At 42.4% G+C, this 21,833-nt stretch overlaps 1 protein-coding gene across 3 annotated transcripts in view; it reads right to left on the bottom strand.

The window, feature by feature from the left end:
* Positions 1 to 21,833, bottom strand: part of CHKA (choline kinase alpha) — a 68,088-nt gene that overhangs the window by 23,855 nt on the left and 22,400 nt on the right. For 2 of the 3 annotated variants that reach the window (XR_010338270.1, XM_021669703.2), the window contains exon 3: positions 8,851 to 8,904. Coding sequence is in view for 2 of the 3 variants with exons in the window: in XM_021669703.2 (XP_021525378.2) it covers positions 8,851 to 8,904 (54 nt within the window). In the remaining variant the exon portion in view is untranslated. Of the gene's footprint in view, positions 1 to 8,850; positions 8,905 to 9,941; positions 9,972 to 21,833 lie in introns of all 3 variants that reach the window. The other variant, XM_064364664.1, reaches the window with a different exon arrangement.

Raw genomic sequence — 21,833 nt, 5'->3', positions numbered from 1 at the left:
TGAATTTTAGGGTGGGATTTGATATCAGACAAGTTTTATTTCTTAAAACCTTAGAAAATGACAATAAATATCTAGTATCTCTATTTAGCTGTCAAAAGGTTTCCAACAACTTACTTAATCCTACAGTAGAGTCCAGAGGTGCAGTCCCCATCTTACTCCAAGCCCAACATCAGAGAAACTCTCTGGGGCATTTATGCAAGGATCTGCAAAGCCTGCTCCAAGTCTCTGCTTAGACGTTATGCTCCCTTGCTCCCCAGGGGGCAGCACAGTCCTGGTGCTCTGGAGACTGTGGTCCCCCTACCACTCTTGTGCAGTGTCAAAAACAAAAGTAAACAGGGGCTGGGCATGGCAGGACAAAGGGGTGCTGGACTCGTAAGTTCAGCATTTTGCACATCACATCCACTTGGAACAAAGGATTCTCGGAGGTGACTTTATTTACATGCGGCACTGTCAACACATGCCATCAGCACTAGCCAGAATCCTCTCCAGAGCTAAGTCAATCTATTCCCAGAAAGGGCATAGAAAAGAGGGAAAGAGACATAAAAACTTTCCAATTCTCTTTAGCATTGCCCTAAACATTGTAAACAAAAACATCCTTATTCTTTTTTTTTTTTTTTTTGAGATGGAGTTTTGCTCTTGTTACCCAGGCTGGAGTGCAATGGCGCGATCTCGGCTCACCGCAACCTCCGCCTCCTGGGTTCAGGCAATTCTCCTGCCTCAGCCTCCTGAGTAGCTGGGATTACAGGCATGTGCCACCATGCCCAGCTAATTTTTGTATTTTTAGTAGAGACGGGGTTTCACCATGTTGACCAGGACGGTCTCGATCTCTTGACCTCATGATCCACCCGCCTCGGCCTCCCAAAGTGCTGGGATTACAGGCGTGAGCCACCGCGCCCGGCACAACACCCTTATTCTTACGCGATACTGTAGTTCAATATTTATTCACAGTAGGAAGAAAGGGGGAGATGGTGTATGGAGAGAAGAATCTGGAGAGGAAGAAAAAGGGACACCAAAGCACAAGCAAGAAAAAAAACAGGTTAAGGACAGCATGGAATCCTAGAATGAGTGCACCAACTACTAGTAATATTCTTGTCATCACTAAGTCTTCAGATACCTTCCTGATTGCTGCTGAAAGTGAGCATGATAAAAAGTGGGATTGGACAGACATGGCTGGGTTTTCTCCTGTACCACGCACTGGTTTAGTCACAGCCAGTGACAGCGGAGGGAAAGCTGGTCCTGCTTTTTCAGAGGAGAAGATCCATATCTCAACTTTAAACAATTTACATGGGCTTGAGAAATAAAGACTCCTTCACACATTTGCCCAAAACACACTTACTGAATGTCTACTATGTCCTGGCACTGTGCTAAGCATCAGGGAACCAACAAAGAACAAGACACATAAGGCCCCTGCCCACAATGGGGGTTACATGACAGAGGGAGGGATGGAGAGAGAGAGAGAGAGAGAGAGGAGAAAAAAAAAAGACAGCAAGTACATGCAGCTATGGACTGGGCTCACCACCATGAAGGTAACAAGTGTGACTGGTGTGGCAGGGTGGTTATTTCTAAGGAGGCCACACTAAACTGACCTGAGACCTGAGGTGTGAGGAGCCACAGCAGCCCCACAGGAGGGAGCACAAGGCCCTGAGGGAGGAACAAGAGTGATGCCTTCAAGGAACTGAGAGGCCTGTCTCACTGGAACAGGGCAATGGAGGAAAAAGAAGAGAACAGCATGAGATTGCCAGGTGGGCTGGGGCTTACAGAAAGGACTGGGCCAAAGATACAAATTCGGAAATCCTCAACATGTTGATGACATTTACAGCTCACAAACTGGGTTTGATCCCGAGGACAAAAGAGGAGGAACCAGCACAGGTCTTAGAACACCCAACACTGACAGCAAGGCTTTCAAACTGACTGTCACCACTGTACTTTCTACAGGATACCTCACATATACTCCCAAAACAAACATTATCCACAGCAATGCTCACTCTCACAACTGGGCAACACTTACTAATATTTTCTACTCTATTTCATTTTAAAAAGCAATCAACATGCTAACATTTCATGCCCCACTAGAGGTTCACAAACTACAGCTTGAAAAACTGGTGTAAGTTCAGGCAGCAAGAAGAGGAGCCAGGAGGTGAGGTGAGGCGGGCGCCACTGCCAGGAAGGAGAGTGGCATTCCCTAATAGTGCTGCTGAGTGGCCATCAGACTTGGCAATACGGAAGCTGTTGGTGACAAAAACAAGAACAGTTTCAGAGTGAGAAAACAGGCGTCAGATTGGAGCAGGTAAAGAGTGCAGGAGACAGAACTGGTTGGAAATGGAAACAAGGGGTTTAAACTGACTTTTCACTTTATCTATGAAGTTTCATTTATTTAAAACTCAGGAAGAGGCCGAGCATGGTGGCTCATACCTGTAATCCCAGCACTTTGGGAGGCCAAGGCAGGCAGATCACCTGAGGTCAGGAGTTCGAGACTAGCCTCACCAACGTGGAGAAATCCCGTCTCTACTAAAAAAAAAAACAGCTGGGCGTGGCGGCACATGCCTGTAATCCCAGCTACTTGGGAGGCTGAGGGAGGAGAATCACTTGAACTCAGCAGGTGGAGGCTGCAGTGAGCGAGATCGTGCCACTGCACTCCAGCCTGGGCAACAAGTGCAAAACTCCATCTCCAAAAAAAAAAAAAAAAAACACCCAGGAAGAAGAGTATCAATGTTATGAACCTCTTGAGAAGACATAACAGCATTTCTGTGATATTTCAGCCAGAAATGCATAACCTCAATTGTGAGAAAACACTAGACAAACTGAAATTGAGGAGATATTCTCCAAAATAACATATTAATAATCTTCACAAGTATAAAGATTATAAATAACAAAAGAATTGTAACACGTTGAAAACAACTAAAAGATAGTCAATGCAATGTTGACATCCAGCTAAATCTTGAGACAGAATGAAAGAAAGCATGCGTGGGAAAACTTCTGAAATTCAATTCATGGTTTAGTTATCATTATTTTTGAGATGGAGTTGTGCTCTGTTGCCAGTCGCCCAGGCTGGAGTGCAGTGGCGAGATCTCGGCTCACTATAGCCTCCACCTCCTGGGTTCATGCAATTCTGCCTCACGCTCCCAAGTAGCTGAGACTATAGGCATTCGCTACCAAGCCCGGCTAATTTTTCTATTTTTAGTATAGCGTTTAGTACAGTATAGTATTTTAGTATAGGGTTTCACCCTATTGGTCAGGCTGGTCTCAAACTCCTGACCTCATGTGATCTGCCCACCTCGGCCTCCCAAAGTGCTGGGATTACAGATGTTTCGTTATTATCATCATTGCACCAACATAAATGTCCTGGTTTTGACCATTGCACTGTGGTTATGTGAGATGTTCACATTATGAAAGGTGGGTGAGGGGTGCATGGGAAATCTCTGTACTATACTTGCAATTTTTTTTGTAAGTCTAAAATTGGTATGAAATAAAAGTTAAAAATAAATTCATATAAAAGACTGAAATCAAGCAATATGACAAAATAAGTGACTAATTCTGCACAGTGAGAATAAAGGTGTTTACTATATTGCTCTTTATACTTTCCCATGCTTTCAAACCTGTCTTCCAAAAAAGGAGATGGGGAAATGAGGAAGCAGAGGCAGGAGATACCGCTGCCAGAAATCTTGTGGGAAAGGAAACAGGGATGAGGTGGGGCCAAGGAGATAACGAGGCAAGTGACCAGTTTATTATTTCTCACGATTCTGTGGGGTGACTGGGGTTCATCTGGATGGCAGAGCAGCTGAGAAGAAATAGCCAATGAAAAAGGAGAGAGGAAGGCACAAGGGATGAAGGGACAAGTTAAAAAGTCAGACCCAAAAGACAAGTGGTGAGCTCAATGTGCAGCCCAGGGAAGGGCAGCCCTTCACGGTCAGTGGAAGACACAGGTACGGATGTGGAGGGGGTTTACAGGACAGACAGAGGAGAGAAGCAGTGGCTGGGGAGTGAGGTGATACTGCCTGCTCAGGGTAGGAACAGAGAGGTTTGAAGAGAAAAGAAGGCCTGAAACAGACCTCTCGGCTCAGGAGGTCAAACCTCCTAGAGAAACTCAGCAGGCTCCCCAGCAGTGGTGTGCGCCCACCAGAGACTTAGCCCCATAACTTAAGATGGAGCCCTGCCAATGATGGACTTTTCCTCAACAATGTTCAGCTGCTTGGGTGCAGCACAAAGAAGGCAAGTGGTTGGCCAGGTTTGGCAAGGGTGGGGTTTTAGTCCAGCAGAAGGCCAGTGGAGACAGGGAGCTGAGAATGTGTGGAAGGCAAGGCTCATGATGGCAGAGTGTGGTTCTTCAGTTGGGCAAGATGAATGTGGGATGGAGGGCTGAAGGAAAGCCAGGAGTCGGCAGTGTCTGGATCAGAGGTCTCAGTGGCAGTCATGGAGCCATGGCCATGGAGCCATGGTGCCAAAGTGAACTAGGAGGTCAGCAGACGGGTTGTTGAAACTGGCAAGTCAGAGAGGGTACAATTTCTGGCACTAAGGTCTGGGACACATCCATGAGTGGATGATGGAAGAGGAATGGAAGGAAAAGGTTGTTAGTGGATGAGGAAGAAACAGAACCCAGAGAATGACAGCAGTAACCAAAACAGAGGCTAAGCCATGGACTGAAACCTTCACCAAGGGATGACAGCCATCAGGAGGGCTACAGCTACCGGTGTGAGTCTCAGAAAACTGGGTTTTCAACACAAGAGACATAGCAAGCAGGAATGAGGAAGGAGCAAGAAGACACCAACCCCACTAGTGGCCCTGAGGTACTTGGGAAGTGAATGACGAAACCTCCTCCTCTGGAGAAGGCTGCAGGGTAGGGGGTCTCCAGGATAACAAGGCTTGGAGAAGGCCACTTAGTGGAGGAAACGTTCAGAAGGCAGGGTCTGCAGAACAACACTGGCAACTTAAAAGGGCTCAAGTAAAAAGACAAAACCAATTCCTCCACTCTTGACAACCAACTCCTATCTTTTAACTCAAATCTCTGCTGTTTCTCGGTAGGCCCTGAGGAGGAAGAAGTGGTGTTGCTATGACTGAAGGATCACCTGAGTGAGGGCATCTGAGCCTGATGGGAGAAATGGACAACGGTGTGTACTGGCAGGCAAGGGAAGAATGTCCAAGATGTCCACTGGAAGTAGCCGCCACCAGCCTGCAGCAATTCTTCACTGTGTCCTGCTCTGTACCCGCTGCTATAGTTGCAGTGGGACAGCAGGAAGCAGAAAGAGCCTGCTTTGAGTTCAGCGTCTCATGAAAGCAGACAATCATATAATTCTGAAAATTTACAGCCATAGAAAGTGCAAAAGGGCTGGGTGCAGTGGCTCATGCCTGGAATCCCAACACTTTGGGAGCCCGAGGTGAACGAATCACCGGAGGTCAGGAGTTCAAGACCAGCCTGGCCAACATGGAGAAACTCTGTCTCTACTAAAAGTACAAAAATTAGCTGGGTGTGGTGGCACACACCTGTAGGCCCAGCTACTCAGGAGGCTGAGGCACGAGAATTGCTCAAACCTGGGAGGTAGAGGTTGCAGTGAGCCAAGATAGTACCACTGCACTCCAGCCTGGGCAACAGAGCAAAACTCCGTCTCAGAAAGAAAGAAAGTGGGCTGGGCAGCCGGGTGCAGTGGCTCACACCTGTAATCACAGCACTTTGGGAGGCTGAGGTGGGCGGATCACGAGGTCAGGGGTTCAAGACCAGCCTGACCAACATGGTGAAACCCCATCTCTTCTTAAAAATACAACAATTAGCTGGGCATGGCGGTGCGCAGCTGTAATCTCAGCTACTTGGGAGGCTGAGGCAGAAGAATTGCTTGAACCAAGGAGGTAGAAGTTGTGGTGAGCTGAGAGTACACCATTGCACTCCAGCCTGGGCAACACAGCAAAACTCCGTCCCAAAAAAAAAAAAAAAGAAAGAAAGAAAGTGGGCCAGGTATGGTGGCTCACGCCTGTATTCCCAGCACCTTGTGAGGCTGAGGCGGGCAGATCACGAGATCAAGAGATTGACACCATCCTAAAATGACAGAAACTCTGTCTCTACTAAAAATGCAAAAATTAGCCAGGCATGGTGGCGTGTGCCTGTAGCCCCAGCTGCTCGGGAGGCTGAGGCAGGAGAATCACTTGAACCCAGGAAGCAGAGGTTGCAGTGAGCCGAGGTTGCAACATGGTCCTCCAGCCTGAAAACAGAGCAAGAGTGCATCTCAAAAAAAAAAAAAAAAAAGAAAGTGAGTGCAAAGGGCTGGGTGCAGTGGCTCACACCTGTAATCCCAGCACTTTGGGAGGCTGAGGGAGGCAGGTAGATTGCTTGAGCTCAGAAGTTCAAGACCAGCCTGGGAAACATGGCAAAACCTCATCTCTAGGAGAAACAGAAAAAATTAGCCAAGCATGGGGGCATGCACCTGTAGTCCCAGGTACTTGGGAAGCTAGGTGGGAGGATCGTTTGAGCCTAGGACATAAAGGCTTCAGTGAGCCGAGGTTGTGCCACCGCACTCCAGCCTGAATGACAAAGTAAAACCCGTCTCAAAAAAAAAAAAAGAAAGAAAAGAAAAAGAAAATGCAAAGAAGCACATGGTGCTGTGAAATGAAAGCCCCAATCTTATCTAGAAAGCCAGGAGGAGCCCTGTGGAAGAAGCCCCAGCTAGAGCTAGGGGGTGGGAAATAGGTGAAGGCCTGGAGCCAGCCAGCAGGAAAAGCATCTGCAAAGGCCCAGGGTCAGGGGGAAAAAAACACAGGGTTTAGGACAACCTGGTTGAAGGGAATAAGGGGTGGGGGCAGTAGGTTGTGAGCTGAGGCTGGAAATGTCAGCAGGGGTCAGACCACGAGGACCTGGGAGGCAAAGTCCCCCTTAACCTGGCCGGAGATGCAAAGTGAGCGTGGAGGAATCTTAAACAAGGGATGAACACGAGCAGGTCAGCAATTCAAAAAGATGACGCTGGCAACAATAAAGGAAATGGTTTCTGGGATACAAGAGGAGAAGTAGGCAGATCTAAGGTGTGGTTCAAAGGCAACATCAACTGAACTCATGGTTGGGATGCCGGGGAGAGTGAGAGCAAGATCTCGGGGATAATGTCCTGCTTTTTGGCCTGGGAACTAATTGGCTGAGTGACCGAAAAAGGAAGATCGCTGGAAAGGACTGGATTTTGATTGTGCCGTTGCAGGAAGTGAAGAGACCACGTGTGCGGTGTGGGACATGGCGAGTTGGAGGGGCGTATGAGACATCCGAGGAGAGACTGCTACCCGATGGCATTAGTTTCAAGTTGGGGTCAGGGCTGGAGGAAAAATGTAGTGACGCTTTGGCCTATATATCAAGTGAATGAGGGAGAGAGGACAAATGAGAAGAGGGCCTACAGTCACATCATGGGGCGACCGAGCATGTAGACAGCCAGACCTGTACTTTGTGTGTCTATGTCATGGCTGCCTCAGGGAGGAAACATTTCAAAAAGGAGGGGGTCATGTAAAATGCTACTGAGAAGTCAAAATAAAATGATAACTGAAAAGTACTTTGGATTTAGCATCACAGAGGTCCTACTGAGCCAACATTTCCAGTTACCAGGATGTTCAAAGGTCTACGCACAAAGGGCTTGGAATGGTTGACAACAGAATGTCAATCGCTTCCCACTCAAGGACTTCCCAATCACTGTCACTCCAGAGAGCACAAATTCTAGATCCTCTAGCAGGCCCCCAGAGCAGGACACATGCAAAACAAGCCGCTGAAATGTGTGGGAAAAATATCAGCACTTTCATTCCTTTTTTATCTCAACTGTTTTAATGTCTAGTTCTTTTTTTTTTTTTTCAGACAAGAGTTTCGCTCTGTCACCCAGGCTGAGTGCAGTGGCGTGATCTCAGCTCACTGCAATCTCCGCCTCCCAGGTTCAAGCAATTCTCCTGCCTCAGCCTCCCAAGTAGATGGAATTACAGGCACCCACCATCATGCCTGGCTAATTTTTGTATTTTTAGTAGAGACGAGGTTTCACCATGTTGGCCAGGCTGGTCTCAAACTCCTAACCTTAAGTGATCCTCTCGCCTAGGCCTCTCAGAGTGCTGGGATTACAGGCATGAGCATCCACCATGCCTGGCCTATTTCTTGATCACTTAAATAATCAATAGACAATTGGTAAAATTGGTGTGGTGATGTGTGTGTATATCTATGTCGTAGATCTACATATGTGGGGCATATGTGCACATGCACCCTTTTCTGTGAGACTGCACATAATGGTAGACATGCTTAAAAGGTGCTTCTTCTGGAGCATGCAGACCAGTGCCGCAGACCCCTGCTTCTGAGCCTCCACGCATCAGTGCTCTCGGCCTCAAGCCATCTGCACATGTGCGTTTCAGAGAGTGGGGACACATTCTCTAAGTCTAGGAAGAAGCCTTTCCAACTTGGGTATCATACATAGGAAACAACACTGCTGCTTGCCCAGGGAAAAAGGGTGGTCACCAAAACCACTGGGCAGTGATTTGCTTCCTGATGGGAAGTCTGAGAACAGCCAAAAAGGGGTGAGAAAGACACTGCAGCAGCAGCAGCCAGGGCCTCCACATCAGGTACCATACACGAATGGTCCCCTGGCTGCCATCTCCCAGCATCCCAATGCTGTTTCGATTGCCATAAAGACACCAAACTTCCACAGTCTACACTGTCAGGAGGAATGAGGAATACCCACTGTTCATTCAGCCTCCATGAGGTGGTTTCTGAGAGATATACGAAGAGCCCCTCCTCGCAGAAAGATAGATCAGGATTTTCCAAGGGTACGTAACAGACACTGCCAAGCCCTGGAGTAGCAAAGGGTAGCTAACATCAGTTCACATCTCACACAGATGCAGAGGGACTAAATTACTTACTTGAAATTCATTTTCTTTCTGAGCTTGTTCGGATCCCTCTTTATTACAGGACCTCTATGAATGAGAAAAAGGAAACACTTCTGGTGAGATGGGGAACACTGAGCAGACATGAACTTTGCAACCACCAGTACAGTCAGGGTTTACAAAACATCACAGATCTTTAAGGAGGGTTTCTCAGCCCATCGACGTGACGGGCAGCATCTAATGCACCAGCAGCCTCCAGCACTAGTTCCAACGCCTTAGAAAGTGCTTCATTGCTTTATGAGAAAAGGGATGTGCCGGTGAGACCCGATAGCTGCACGTCTCACAGCTGCCCCATGTACCTTTCACAATTTCATTGTTAGAGGAAAGTCAATAGAGTGCACTCTTCCAATCAGGCCTTCTAAAGACAAGCGGTCAGGCTGAGTCTCTCACCAATTTAGCTACGTGGTTCTTTCAAGTCAACCTGCAAGAACAGGGAGTGTAAACATGCCTGTGGACAGCCCTGGTCAGCACAGAACTCGGACGGAGAAAAAAGCGCTGTGCAGGCAAGAAGTCTGGCACAGAATCTGTGCAGACATGCCCTGCCGACTTGCCACTTTCCTGGACTAACCCTTCTAGTTCAGCCAGTCACCAGCTCAAGCTGAACTGTTCCTCCAACATACAGAGGACTCTGTGAATTTAATAAAGTCTCTAAAACTATTTCATATATTAATATATTAAGAAATACTTTTATATCACTTTCCTCAATGAAATTGCAAATTATTAGTAACCAGGATTCTAGCAATAACAACATACTAGATCATTAACTACCATAAACAACTCTTAGGCTACATTCTTTCTTCATGGCAAAGATCATATATTTTAAGAGCAACCCCCCACCCCAAATGCTTTAAAATCTTTCATACTATCTTTAATAAGGGAATGGGGAAAAGTAAAGTCAGAAACTTGTGTCATGTCAAACTTTTATACACAAATACTGCCTCTAAAAATGTTACTTGTTACAATTAAACTAAGTCTGCTTAAGCCAGACACAAAAGGGATCCCATAAAGGAAACCTCTTTAAAAAAATTTAAGGTAACAGATTCTTGAACATCCCAAGAAAAACATACCTTTCCATTGCACAGCTTTATCAAAAATACCTGTACCAAGGGTGGAAAGTGTGGACAGGGAAAAAAATGCCACGTTAAGCAACACCAGCTACTCTAGCACCAATCAAAAACCTAGTGATTTAAAGCAACCACTCATCCATCACACACTGAAATAACATTCCAGACGTTTTAATGCGTGTTTTGTATAAACATTACATGTTCTATCTTACTCAATATAAAAGTAAACAAAATAATAAGTATCCATCTTCATGTATCTATTTGCAAAAGGCTCTTAACATTTGCACTGATACATATTCAATATTATATTTAGCATACAGTTAAGTACATTTGGTACAAAGTACAGAAAGTACAAATGGGGATTTATGATATTTTCATTTGTGTAATCTGCAGTTCTCTGATGAAAAGATGTTACAGGTTAAATCCCGTTACAATGAAAGCTATACAAATAGAAATACTACAAAATACTTTCAGATCTTTGCTGATAATTTGACATACGACATGATAAACCCCAGAAAGCTTCACTTCACTCCTAATTCCAAATACTCTTATGACTACATCGTACCTTAGACTCTGCTTGGTGGTCGCCTCTTCCAAGTGGTCTGTAAATTCCTAATGAACAGGGACTGCATCTTTTATTTATGGTTAATCTTCTCCCAGAGCACCAAGCAAATCCTGATGCCCACCACACTTTTCAGGCTGCATGAATAAATGAACACTCTGGCCCTGTGAAGCACAAGGCAAGTGAGCTCAAGGAGCTGCCTGGTGCCATGCAGCCAACCAGCGACAGCAAATTCCCATCCAGAGTCTCAGTAACAGGGAAGCTGGATGTGGGGTTAATTGGAAATACCCCTTCAAAAGTCCTTGTGCTTTTTTCCTCAAAGAAACTTAAGAATTAAAAAAAAGGTCTACAATCTGATATATTACATATTAATACTTTGCAATATAAGCTTTAAGACAAATAAGAAAGTTAGATATTCTTCTGAAATGGTTGTAACGGGATTTGACCTGTACACAATTCTAAATGACTATGGTTATTCCTATGCTGTTGTTACTCTAACTGTATCATCTTAGAGAGATACAGTTAATGGGTTATTTAAGCCATCAGAAGTCCCTTTCCCTTGTCTAATGGTGCTCTCAAAAGTAAGATACTTCATCCAAAGTTAAAAATTGGCTGAGTCTCCAAGGCCTTTCCTTTTTCACATATTGGCACTATAAGTGGAAGTAAATTCCATAATAATCTCCTCTGCTCACTCCCTCACTCCACCCCTAGATGAATTCATCACTTATACCATAAGAGCACCATTATGAAGGCAAGATGGACTTCTGCAATATCCAGCCCTCTGTTCTGTTTCCTCAGTACAGAATGTTCAGGCTCCCTAAGTCCTATAAATAAGAAGTTTAAGACCAGGAAATCTCAAACCAAGTGGATATTCAAGGAAAAGTAAGAGAAGAATTTTTTTATTCAGGAAGACGGGAAGTTAAATATATTGTGGGGCTGAGCCCAATGGCTCATGCCTGTAATCCCAGTACATTCGGAGGCTGAGGCAGGTGGATTATTTGAGTTCAGGAGTTCAAGATCAGCCTGGCCAACATGGTGAAACCCCATCTCTACTAAAAACACAAAAAAATTTGCTGGGCATAGTGGTGTGTGCCTGTAATCCCTGCTACTCAGGAGGCTGAGGCAGGAGAATCCACTGAACCTGGGAGGTAGAGGTTGCAGTGAGCCAGGATCATGCCATTGCACTCCAGCCTGGGCAACAAGAGCGAAACTCCAACTCAAAAAAAAAATACATATATATATATGTGTGTGTGTGTGTATATATTTTGGAATCTGTGAGATTTTACTTTAGTGACATAAATTCAAACTCATCTGAAGCAGATATTAAAATATATTCTATAAATAGTATGACATCAAACTTTTTTCTAACAAGTTAATAATATGACATCAAACTTTAACAAGTTAAAAATTATCCTCTATAAGTTATAAAACACAATTAAACTTTTTACATTTATTAGAAATTTGAACACTGGTTATTTAATATTAAGTAATTATTAGATTGTTTTAATGTGAACATTATCGTGGTCGTTTTTTAAAAATCATGTTTTATAGATACAGACTGAAATATTTACAGAAGAAATAATTCAATATCTGGAATCTGCTTCAAGATAACCCTGGGGGAGTAAATGAGGGAAAAGATGGAAGAGACTGGCCATGAAGAGAAGATGAAGAATGGACACTGGGAGTTCATTATACTCTTCTACTTTAGGGTATATCTGAAATTCCCTATAATAAAAACTTCTAAAAAACAAACATTGAGATCGGGTGCAGTGGCTCATGCCTGTAATCCCAGCACTTTGGGAGGCCAAGGCAGGTGGATCACCTGAGGTCAGGAGTTTGAGACCAGCCTGGCAAACATGGCGAAACCCCGTCTCTACTAAAAAATACAAAAATTAGCCAGGCATGGTAATATGTGCCTGTAATTCCAGCTACTCGGGAGGCTGAGGCAGGATAATCACTTGAACCTGGGAGGCAGAGATTGCAGTGAGCTGAGATCTTGCCACTGCACTTTAGCCTGGACAACAGAGTGAGACTCTGTCTCAAAAAATAATAATAATAATAATAAAATAAACACTGAAATTTCAAGAACTAAGAAATCAGAATGTCTCAACTCTGCCTAAGACACCCAACTCCATAAATATACTGAAAACCACTCACTTCTATACTTTAAATGGGTAAATCATGTTACAAACCAAAAAAAAAAAAATACTCACATAATGAAAAATATATACAAAAAAGAATATTGCTTCTGGCTTCCTGCCACTTTTAAAAAAAAAAAAGTGGAGCCTGGGTCTCGATCTGTCTCTCAGGTTTGAGTGCAGTGGCAGGAATAGGGCTCACTGCAGGTCTCAACCTTCCCAGCTCAAGCAATCCTCCTGTCTTAGCCTCCCAAATAGCAGGACCACAGGCATGTGCCACCACACCTGGCCTTTCTTTTTTTTCTTGTAGAAACAGGATCTCACTATGTTACTCAGGCTGGTCTTGAACTCCTGAGCTCTAGTGATCCTCTCGCCTCAGTCTCCCAAGGGCTGGGATTACAGGCATGAACTACCATGACCAGCCTAAAAAGACTTTTTGATTGGCCAAGAACTTTTAAATTTAAAACCTAAATTCCTGCAAGTCTAAATTATATTAGCTAGGGAACAAAATAAGAAAATAGAGGACTTTCATTTTTACTTTAAATACTTCTATACTTTAAAAAGTGCTTAAAAGCACATATATTTTTTATAATAAATACATTTGGTACAAGGTTTCAAATGTTACTTTTCTAACAAAATTGTATTTTTGGCCAGGCGCAGTGGCTCAAACCTGTAATCCCAGCACTTTGGGGGCTGAGGTGGGTAGATCACCTGAAGTCAGGAGTTCAAGACCAGCCTGGCCAACATGGTGAAACCCCATCTCTACTAAGAATTCAAAAAATTAGCTGGGCATGGTAGTGGGCGCCTGTAATCCCAGCTACTCGAGAGGCTGAGGCAGAAGAATTACTTGAACCTGGGAGGTGGAGATTTGCAATGAGCCAAGATTGCGCTATTACACTCCAGCCTGGGTGACAGAGCAAAACTCTGTCTCAAAAAAAAAAAAAAAAAATTACATTTTAAGGCTTTGGGCTTTTGTTGTTGCTTTGAGGGGGTTTTTTTTGGTTTTGTTTTGTGTTTGAGACAGTCTTGCTCTGTTACTCAGGCTAGAGTGCAGTAGCACGACCTCAGCTCACTGCAACCTCCACCTCCTGGGTTCAAGCAATTGTCCCACCTCAGCCTCCCGAGTACCTGGGATTACACAGGCGTGCCCGGCTAATTAGGCCTTCTATTTTAAATGAGACTATGAAAAGTAGTATATGTTCATATTATAGAGCATTGGTTTTCAAAATGTTCTATTTCATACTTTAAAAATAAAATGCGCCAGGCTCAGTGGCTCACACCTGTAATCCTGACACTTTGGGAGGCCATGGTGGGCGAATCACGAGGTCAAGAGATCAAGACCATCCTGGCAGGAGAACCACTTGAACCCAGGAGGCAGAGGCTGCAGTGAGCCAAGATAGTGCCACTGCACTCCAGCCTGGCGACAGAGTGAGACTCTGACTCAAAAATAAATAAATAAATAAATGAAAATAAATAAATTAATTAAAATAAAATGGACCAGGTGCAGTGGCTCATGTCTGTAATCCCAACACTTTGGGAGGCTGAGGCAGTCAGATCACGAGGTCAAGAGATCATGACCATCCTAAGCAACTGGTGAAACCCCATCTCTACTAAAAATACAAAAATTAGCTGGTTGTGGTGGTGCATGCCTGTAGTTCTAGCTACTTGAGAGTCTGAGGCAGAAGAATCGCTTGAACCCAGGAGGCAGAGGCTGCAGTGAGCCAAGATGGCGCCACTGTACTCCAGCCTGGCTTTGTCTCAAAAATAAAATAAAATAAAATGAAAATCAATAAATAGTAAGACAACTATAGGGCCAAGGAGGAGACATCCCTTTATTATATTTTGTGTTATGTTATTTTAGGATTCAAAAACCTACTTTGAGTTACCTAATGTTCCACAATATAGCAAATGCATTTCTTTTAACCTATTTAAGCCATCAGAAAAAATAAACTTATCATTTGGCCAGTGCTTAATGAAAGACTTCTCTAATACTGAGGGAAGCAGGTTTATGACTAAATGAATAACACCCCATTTGGGAGATGAAATACCTTAGTTTTACCTAGAGTCTGTGTATAGTAAGAATTGGTGAAAGTGGCATAAAGTCATATCTAGCTATCATTTAAAACATCTGTAACATCTGAAACATTTATCTTCAAAGTATCTTTAAAGGTCCACTACTACCTGAGCTGCCTGTGGGACAGATTTTAAAAAGTGATGAAACAGCTACAAAGAATGGCATGTCATCAAGAGCATAATAAATTGAAAATGCTATTTAAGAAATCCAATAGTTATCAATTATGGATAATATCATAATATGAGCCAGGCACAGTGGCTCATGCCTGTAATCCTAGCACTTTGGGAAGCCGAGGCAGGAGGATCATTTGAGGTCAGGAGTTCAAAACTATCCTGGCCAACATTGTGAAACCCCGTCTCTACAAAAATACAAAAAAATTAGCTGGACCTGGTGGCGAGAGCCTGTAATCCCAGCTACTTAGAAGGCTGAGGCAGGAGAATAGCTTGAACCTGGGAAGTGGAGGTTGCAGTGAGCCAAGATCGCACCACTCACTGCACTCCAGCCTGGGCAACAGAGTGAGGCTCCATCTTAACACACACACAAAAATCATAATATAGAAATAGGCACTATGTTAAATATAATGGTGGCTGCTGGACTAAGATAATATAAATAAGAATACAGACTTTTTACAGAAAACAACTTGTCATCCTTATCCTTTTATGAAAAAAAGAAAAACAAGAAACATGGATGACATTCTCTTCTTCCTACCACCCCTTCCTCACCAAAAAATAATTAAATAGATCATTCCGCTTTACTGTCTCTTTTAAAGGTTTTACATAAACAGTAAGCTGACTTTTAAAAATGTGTTGAGACCTATAAATAAATAAGAAAGAATAATCCTGGTTGGGTGCAGTGGCTCACGCCTGCAATCCCAGCACGTGGGAGGCCAAGGTAGGCAGATCATCTGAGGTTAGGAGTTTGAGACCAACCTGGCCAACATGGTGCCTCTACTTAAAATATAAAAATGAGGTGTGGTGGCACATGCCTATAATCCCAGCTACTGAGGGGGCTAAGGCAGGAGAATCGCTTGAAGCTGGGAGGCAAAGGTTGCAGTGAGCCAAGATCATGGCATTGCACTCCAGCCTGGGCAACAAGAGTGAGCAAAACTCCTCCTCAAAAACAAAAAAAAAGAATAATTCTACTGTTAGCTAGACTCAGTTTCTAGGGTACCTAAATTCCTAAATTTTGGTCTAGGAAAATAATCCGTCTTTCTACTGACCTAATATTATCTTCATGAGTTGAGTACTGAGCAACTCCCAGGCCATCGTATTCACCCTGAGAATAGGAGGATGTGGTGCATCATTTTGATTCAGTTCAGTAGATGTGATGCTCATTTGGTCTTGGAGTGGCATGAACTTCTTTACTGTGCAAACTGTGGCTTTGGAGACCCCTAACACCCACCCTGGTTATCTCACCACACTCAACCCTCTAGGAGAGAAATTATTTTTAACACGGGGTGGCATCTGTTACAAACCCTGGCCTAAGCTGGGCGCAGTGGCTCACGCCTGTAATCCCAGAACTCAGCCTGATCAACATAGCAAAACCCCAACTGTACTAAAAAATACACAAAAAAATTAGCTGTGTGTGGTGGCAGGCACCTGTAATCCCAGCTACTAGGGAGGCTGAGGCAGGAGAATCACTTGAACCCAGTAGGTGGAAGTTGCAGTGAGCCAAGATCATACCATTGCACTCCAGCCTGAGCAACACTGCAAGAATCCATCTCAAAAAAAAAAAAAAAAAAAATCCCTGGCCTGCCAAGTCCCTGTTAATGATGCAGCTATGTTCCATCTCAGGTGAGGTGGGGCAGGAAAAAGCATGAGAACCATGACTCTATAGAAGGTGCAGTAGTCATGAGACTCTTTCAATTAACATTTTGCAGTATACTTTCTTTGCAATATGTCTTCTTCTCAGAGTTACCATGGACCCTAGCCTTACTTCTTCCTGATTTCTATGAAAAAAATTAAATCATCCTGTATTTATTGCTTTTACGGTTTCTTACAGCACTTTCTTGAACTCCTGACCTCAGGTGATCCACCTGCCTCGGCCTCCCAAAGTACTGGGATTACAGGTATGAGTCACCATGGCCAGCTGCTTATAGCACTTTCTGAAAATATTTTACAGAACACATTAAAATGTGAGATCTCAATGCAATGATTTAAAGTATACCTTATGTGATTATTTAATGAGCACATACAAATGATGAGAATTTAAACAGGTAAGTGATTTCTAACACTTTATGTTGTCTCTAACGTGTCTTCAATTATCCCAAGGACCATTCTAAAACAACCTGATTTTTTCAGACATTAATAATTTCAAAATAGGATGACTTGATGAACATCACTAGGAAACTAGTACTTCTAACATACTTTAGGCAACATAAGCCAGTACAAAGACAGGTGAATGGAAGCCCAGGTTTTAAAAAGGCCCATTTCAGAACCTTCTAAAAATCTATGTCTGATCCAGAGCAACCTGCTGACCCAACACTCCTCAGACTTCCCAAGACTAAATAAAATACCTTCACTATAAGTACCCTGAGGGTTAACTTGTAAGCAACACTTTTACAGGAAGTGTGCCTTCACTTTTACAGGAAGTGTACCTTCACTTCTCCAGCCAGGCTGACATGCTTTCACATCAAATCAGCACTGCAGAACTCCCTAAGGTCTCAGGTACCCAGCTAAGACATATGAAAGTATACTAACTGGTAAGGACAAAGAAGAAAGTTTGCTTGTTTCTAATCTGACTAAAATATCAAATATATATGGTGTTTCCTTAGTGCTGAAAGTGGTATGAAGGAAGGACTTAAGTACTTTACTTCAATTAAGTTATCAAGTTGAGGCCCATCAATTTCTAAAATTCCTAAATGTTTGTCATTTTCTACTGAGGAAACAGAAGAAAGGGATCTGATTTGCTTTGGACCAAAAACAAACAAACAAACAAACAAAAAAAGTGATATATTTATTACATAACATTCTGAAATCTTAATCACTGTACCTCTATAAGCACAGCACAAACTGTAGCTGGTGCTACTTAACAAGCATTACAACTTTCTTTTTTAAAAAGCATTTCTTGAATCCAAGAACTAAAAGAAATTAAAGCTGTAGAGAATGCTCCAACTTCAGAGGTCTCATACTATACCGTGAATCGTGTCTGTCACCTGGAAACCAGAGTGCTCCAGGCACGATCGCATGGACAAGCCTGCAGCAGAGAACACATGCACATACAGCTAAAGTGGTACATTACCCCCAACGCCCTTCACTCCACCCAACATAAAGACATTCCTTCCCAAAGAGGGGTGGGCTGCGGTCAAACCATCGTTCCACGAACCAGAAATCTGCATTGGCTTCATGCTATAAATCCCAAACATTTAAGACCAGCAAGACAAAGACACTTTGAATATGTCAAAATTAGACATAGTAGTCTGTGGTTTATTTGGTTATCAAAAGAAGGCACCAAAGCAGGTATGGAAGGACTATTGGTAGTAATTTGGCAACTATCTTAGGAGAGTAACAGCTAAAGAAATACTAGGTTAGACCAAATGGGAATGCACAACACTAGAAAAATGTTTTACTTCTAAGAGGGAAGTTTTGACTACCTTAGGAATACATAATTATATCATACTCAAAAGTATAAAGGAATTTTTTAAAAGCAGAGTGAACAGAACAACTTAAACTCCTAATGACCGTAACACAATGAGGAAAAAGTGACAATTCACAAAATTGAGTTACCAGGGACATGACTCCTTCAAGGGGCACCAGCAATACTGGTCTCTGCATGGTGTGACCTTAGTTCCATAAAGAAATAGTTTTAAGCAGCTGATTTCTTAGTAGCCAGTAGTTTAATACTAACTATGAGTTGTTCCATATTTTATTGTAGCTTAATTTTTAATTAAACTGGGCTAAGAGAAAACAGGGAGGAAGACATTTGTTTTCTAGATTCAAAAAGGACAGTGTCTCAAATTTTACTCTTTTGAGTTGCTAATACATATCTGCGTTGTGCCTTGATGCCTTTAATTTTATTATTGTTAGTACTCAAACAACCACTAATATTAGCCTTCTATTACTCAAAAAACAAACAGAAACAATTTTCCAGACAACATTCAAGAGAGATCTTTGATGTGCATTATAAACATTCATGCCTGTGAGACCGCTCATAACGGTGAGGCCAAATCTCTCCATTCATGCACAGAAGGAAGTGGCTTAACACAGAGTCACTGTTCTGACAGAGGAAGAGACAAAGCAATCCTCTGAGACTTCCGCCAACTGGCACAGGTTACATTGAATGAACAATACGTACTGACATTTGTGTCTTCCACAATTCATGATAAATAAGCAAACTGGTTATTTGTAATCAGCCAAACTTGCTTCTCTGAAAAGGCTGCTACTGGACGTTGCAGAGCTCATGTTCCTTCCCAGTATCAGAAAGGAAAAAAATCAAGTTACATTTATAGCTAATTTTATACATTTATGCTCTCTTCTAGCAATTTTATCTCTTTCCACAATGCAAAGGCTGAACTATTACTTCTCAAAACTTCTATTAAATTATCCTCCTTTAGTTCAGGGTAGTTTTACAGTTGAGTTTGCTTTTCATCATCTATGCAGCTAATGAAAATAACCTCATTTCCATTAAAATAAAAAATAGTCTATGTAAAACAGACACTAAATTATACTGACATGCATTATTTTAAGATCAGACCAATATTTTTATGTTTAAAAATTTCCCTACAAATAATATTGTATAGTTGTATGTGTCTTATCTTGTTCACATTTTCAAAAGGACCCATTCTTGATCTTGCCAAACACAGGAATTTTCATAAGCCCTCTAAAACTAACACAAATCCTAAACAAAACCTCCAGAATACAATCAGGAAGTTTGCTTCTGTCTCATCTTAGATAGAAATAAGGGTTGGAAAGGACAGATGCTTGTGGGACAGAAGCTGTGGGGCTGAACCCAATCAGAAAGTTTTACCTTGGTTTTCTGGCACTTAACCCTTAGAGAACTGTACCAAAGAGCAGTCATTTCACTGTCACTACGGAAATAAAGGAAATTAGACATCTCACAATGCCAAGATGAAGAAAAAAGAAAGTTGAGAAGCATCTAGTTATTTTAAACTAAATCATTTGCAAATCATTTGTTGATCAAAGAACATGTAAAATGTTACCTCTGACTCACAGAAGTAAAATGTTCAAAAGCTTAAAACAAGGAAGGGAAATAGAAAGAAGGGACATACTAAACTAAACCTGTCATATAATTAAGCAAAAATGCAAAATATTCTGAGAAAATACATAGGCCTATTATTTGTACAACAGTCTTCAATTAACATTTTTCAAAGAAGGAGTGAATTCTAACCCACCTTAAAGGATGCTACAGCTGCATTTATAAAGTTGGCTGGGGGAGGATACCAGTTATATGTGTATAAATACACATACATGTATAGGATGTGTGTATGCTTTCCTATAAGGTAGGGTAAAAGGAAGGAAAGCAAAAGACTTGAGTCATACCATATTTAATTCTCTTTAACCCATAATTTTATGAAACGAACGTGATTTATTATTTGGGGCTCTGTATTTGCTCAGCACATCTCTCAATTAATGCAAATCCTGACAATTTATTAACAATTCTGGCTTTTTGTTGTTGTTGTTGTTGTGATAGAAACCAAAACCCTCATTGTAAACTATAAATATCCCCTTCCATTATGGGCCAGATTCATTCTAAAAGAGTTGGCTATATATTAGCAATTTCATCACACCTAGACCCCAGCAAAAATAAATAACAGAAACTCTAAAGCTCATTTGAAAATATTTGAAACGGAATTTAAAACCCCCGGCACAGCGTTATGGCAGCTCAGCTTCTAAAGCACACAGCAGCTGTTGCCGCATGGCATCTTAGGAGCTTCAAAGCCTGCTCTCTACTTTCCTTCTTTCACACCATAGCCATCTGTCAGAGTTCTTGATTTTGGTTCCCCTCCTCATGTTGTTACAATATTCCCAATGACCAACAGTCTTCAATGGCCATTAGTATCTGAAACCCTAAATGGCAACTAGTATGCCTGTTAGGAAACAGGCATACTTAACTCTGAGACTCTAGGCTTCATGGTTTACTAAGTTTAAACTACAACCAAAAAAGTGTGCTTGAACTAAGAATCCACCAAGTGAATAATTATATTGAAAATACAGATTCCTACCTACAAAGCAAAGAAATGGCTTTTTTCCAACAAAAATGAGTTTGTTGTCTATGTCAACTGTCAGATTGTCAGAGGTGTGCTTATTATCCATGTAGAAAATTATTCATTTTCTTTCCCTTTTTTTTTTTTTTTTGAGACAGGGTCTCTCTCTGTCCCCCAGGCTGCAGTGCAGTAAGGTGATCTTGGCTCACTGCAACCTCCACCTCCTGGGCTTAAGGGATCCTCCCACATCAGCCTCCAAAGTAGCTGGGACTACAGGTGCACGCCACCATGCCCAGCTAATTTTTAATAGAGACAGGGTTTCACCATGTTGCCCAGGCTGGTTTCAAACTCTCGGACTCAAGCAATCCACCTGCCTCAGCCTCCCAAAGTGTTGGGATTACAGTGCGTGAGCCACCACACCCAGCCCTAACTTCCCTTTCTATCCAAGGTGTTTTCAAGTATGGTTTCCACCTTTCATCAGTAGATATAGCTTCAGGAATGGAAACTCATTTAACATTTGCCTCATAAAAATATAATTGAGAAGCTAAATGTAGGGTGCCTCCCCTCAAAATTAGAACGATACATAAAACATACTCCATTCTATTAGTTTGATAAGGGTTATTGTATTTTAACTGGCTTATTCTATTGTTTTTTAGTTACTTAATAGTTTTTCTTAGAAATAAATAGGGCCATAGAATTCTGTTCAAACAAATTTTATTTCCAGACAATTCTATCGCATTTAACTACTGTCAGGTAATTCTTCCAAACTGCCAAAATTTCAAAATGGAAAAAAGACTAACAATTGACAATTAATCTTTATTACAGAAAGGCTAATTGCCAAGTCATAGGTTATGCTGCAGCTGGTATTTACTAAGTGACTCATATAATAAACCAGAACATTCTAGAGCTGGGCTGTCCAATACAGTGGCCACAAGCTACACATGACTATTTTAATTTA

Source organism: Aotus nancymaae, unplaced genomic scaffold (genome assembly GCF_030222135.1).
Source record: "Aotus nancymaae isolate 86718 unplaced genomic scaffold, 86718_ANA_hifiasm-v0.15.2.pri h1tg000059l, whole genome shotgun sequence".
NCBI lineage: Eukaryota > Metazoa > Chordata > Mammalia > Primates > Aotidae > Aotus > Aotus nancymaae.
This window is presented reverse-complemented; position numbering and strand designations above follow the sequence as displayed.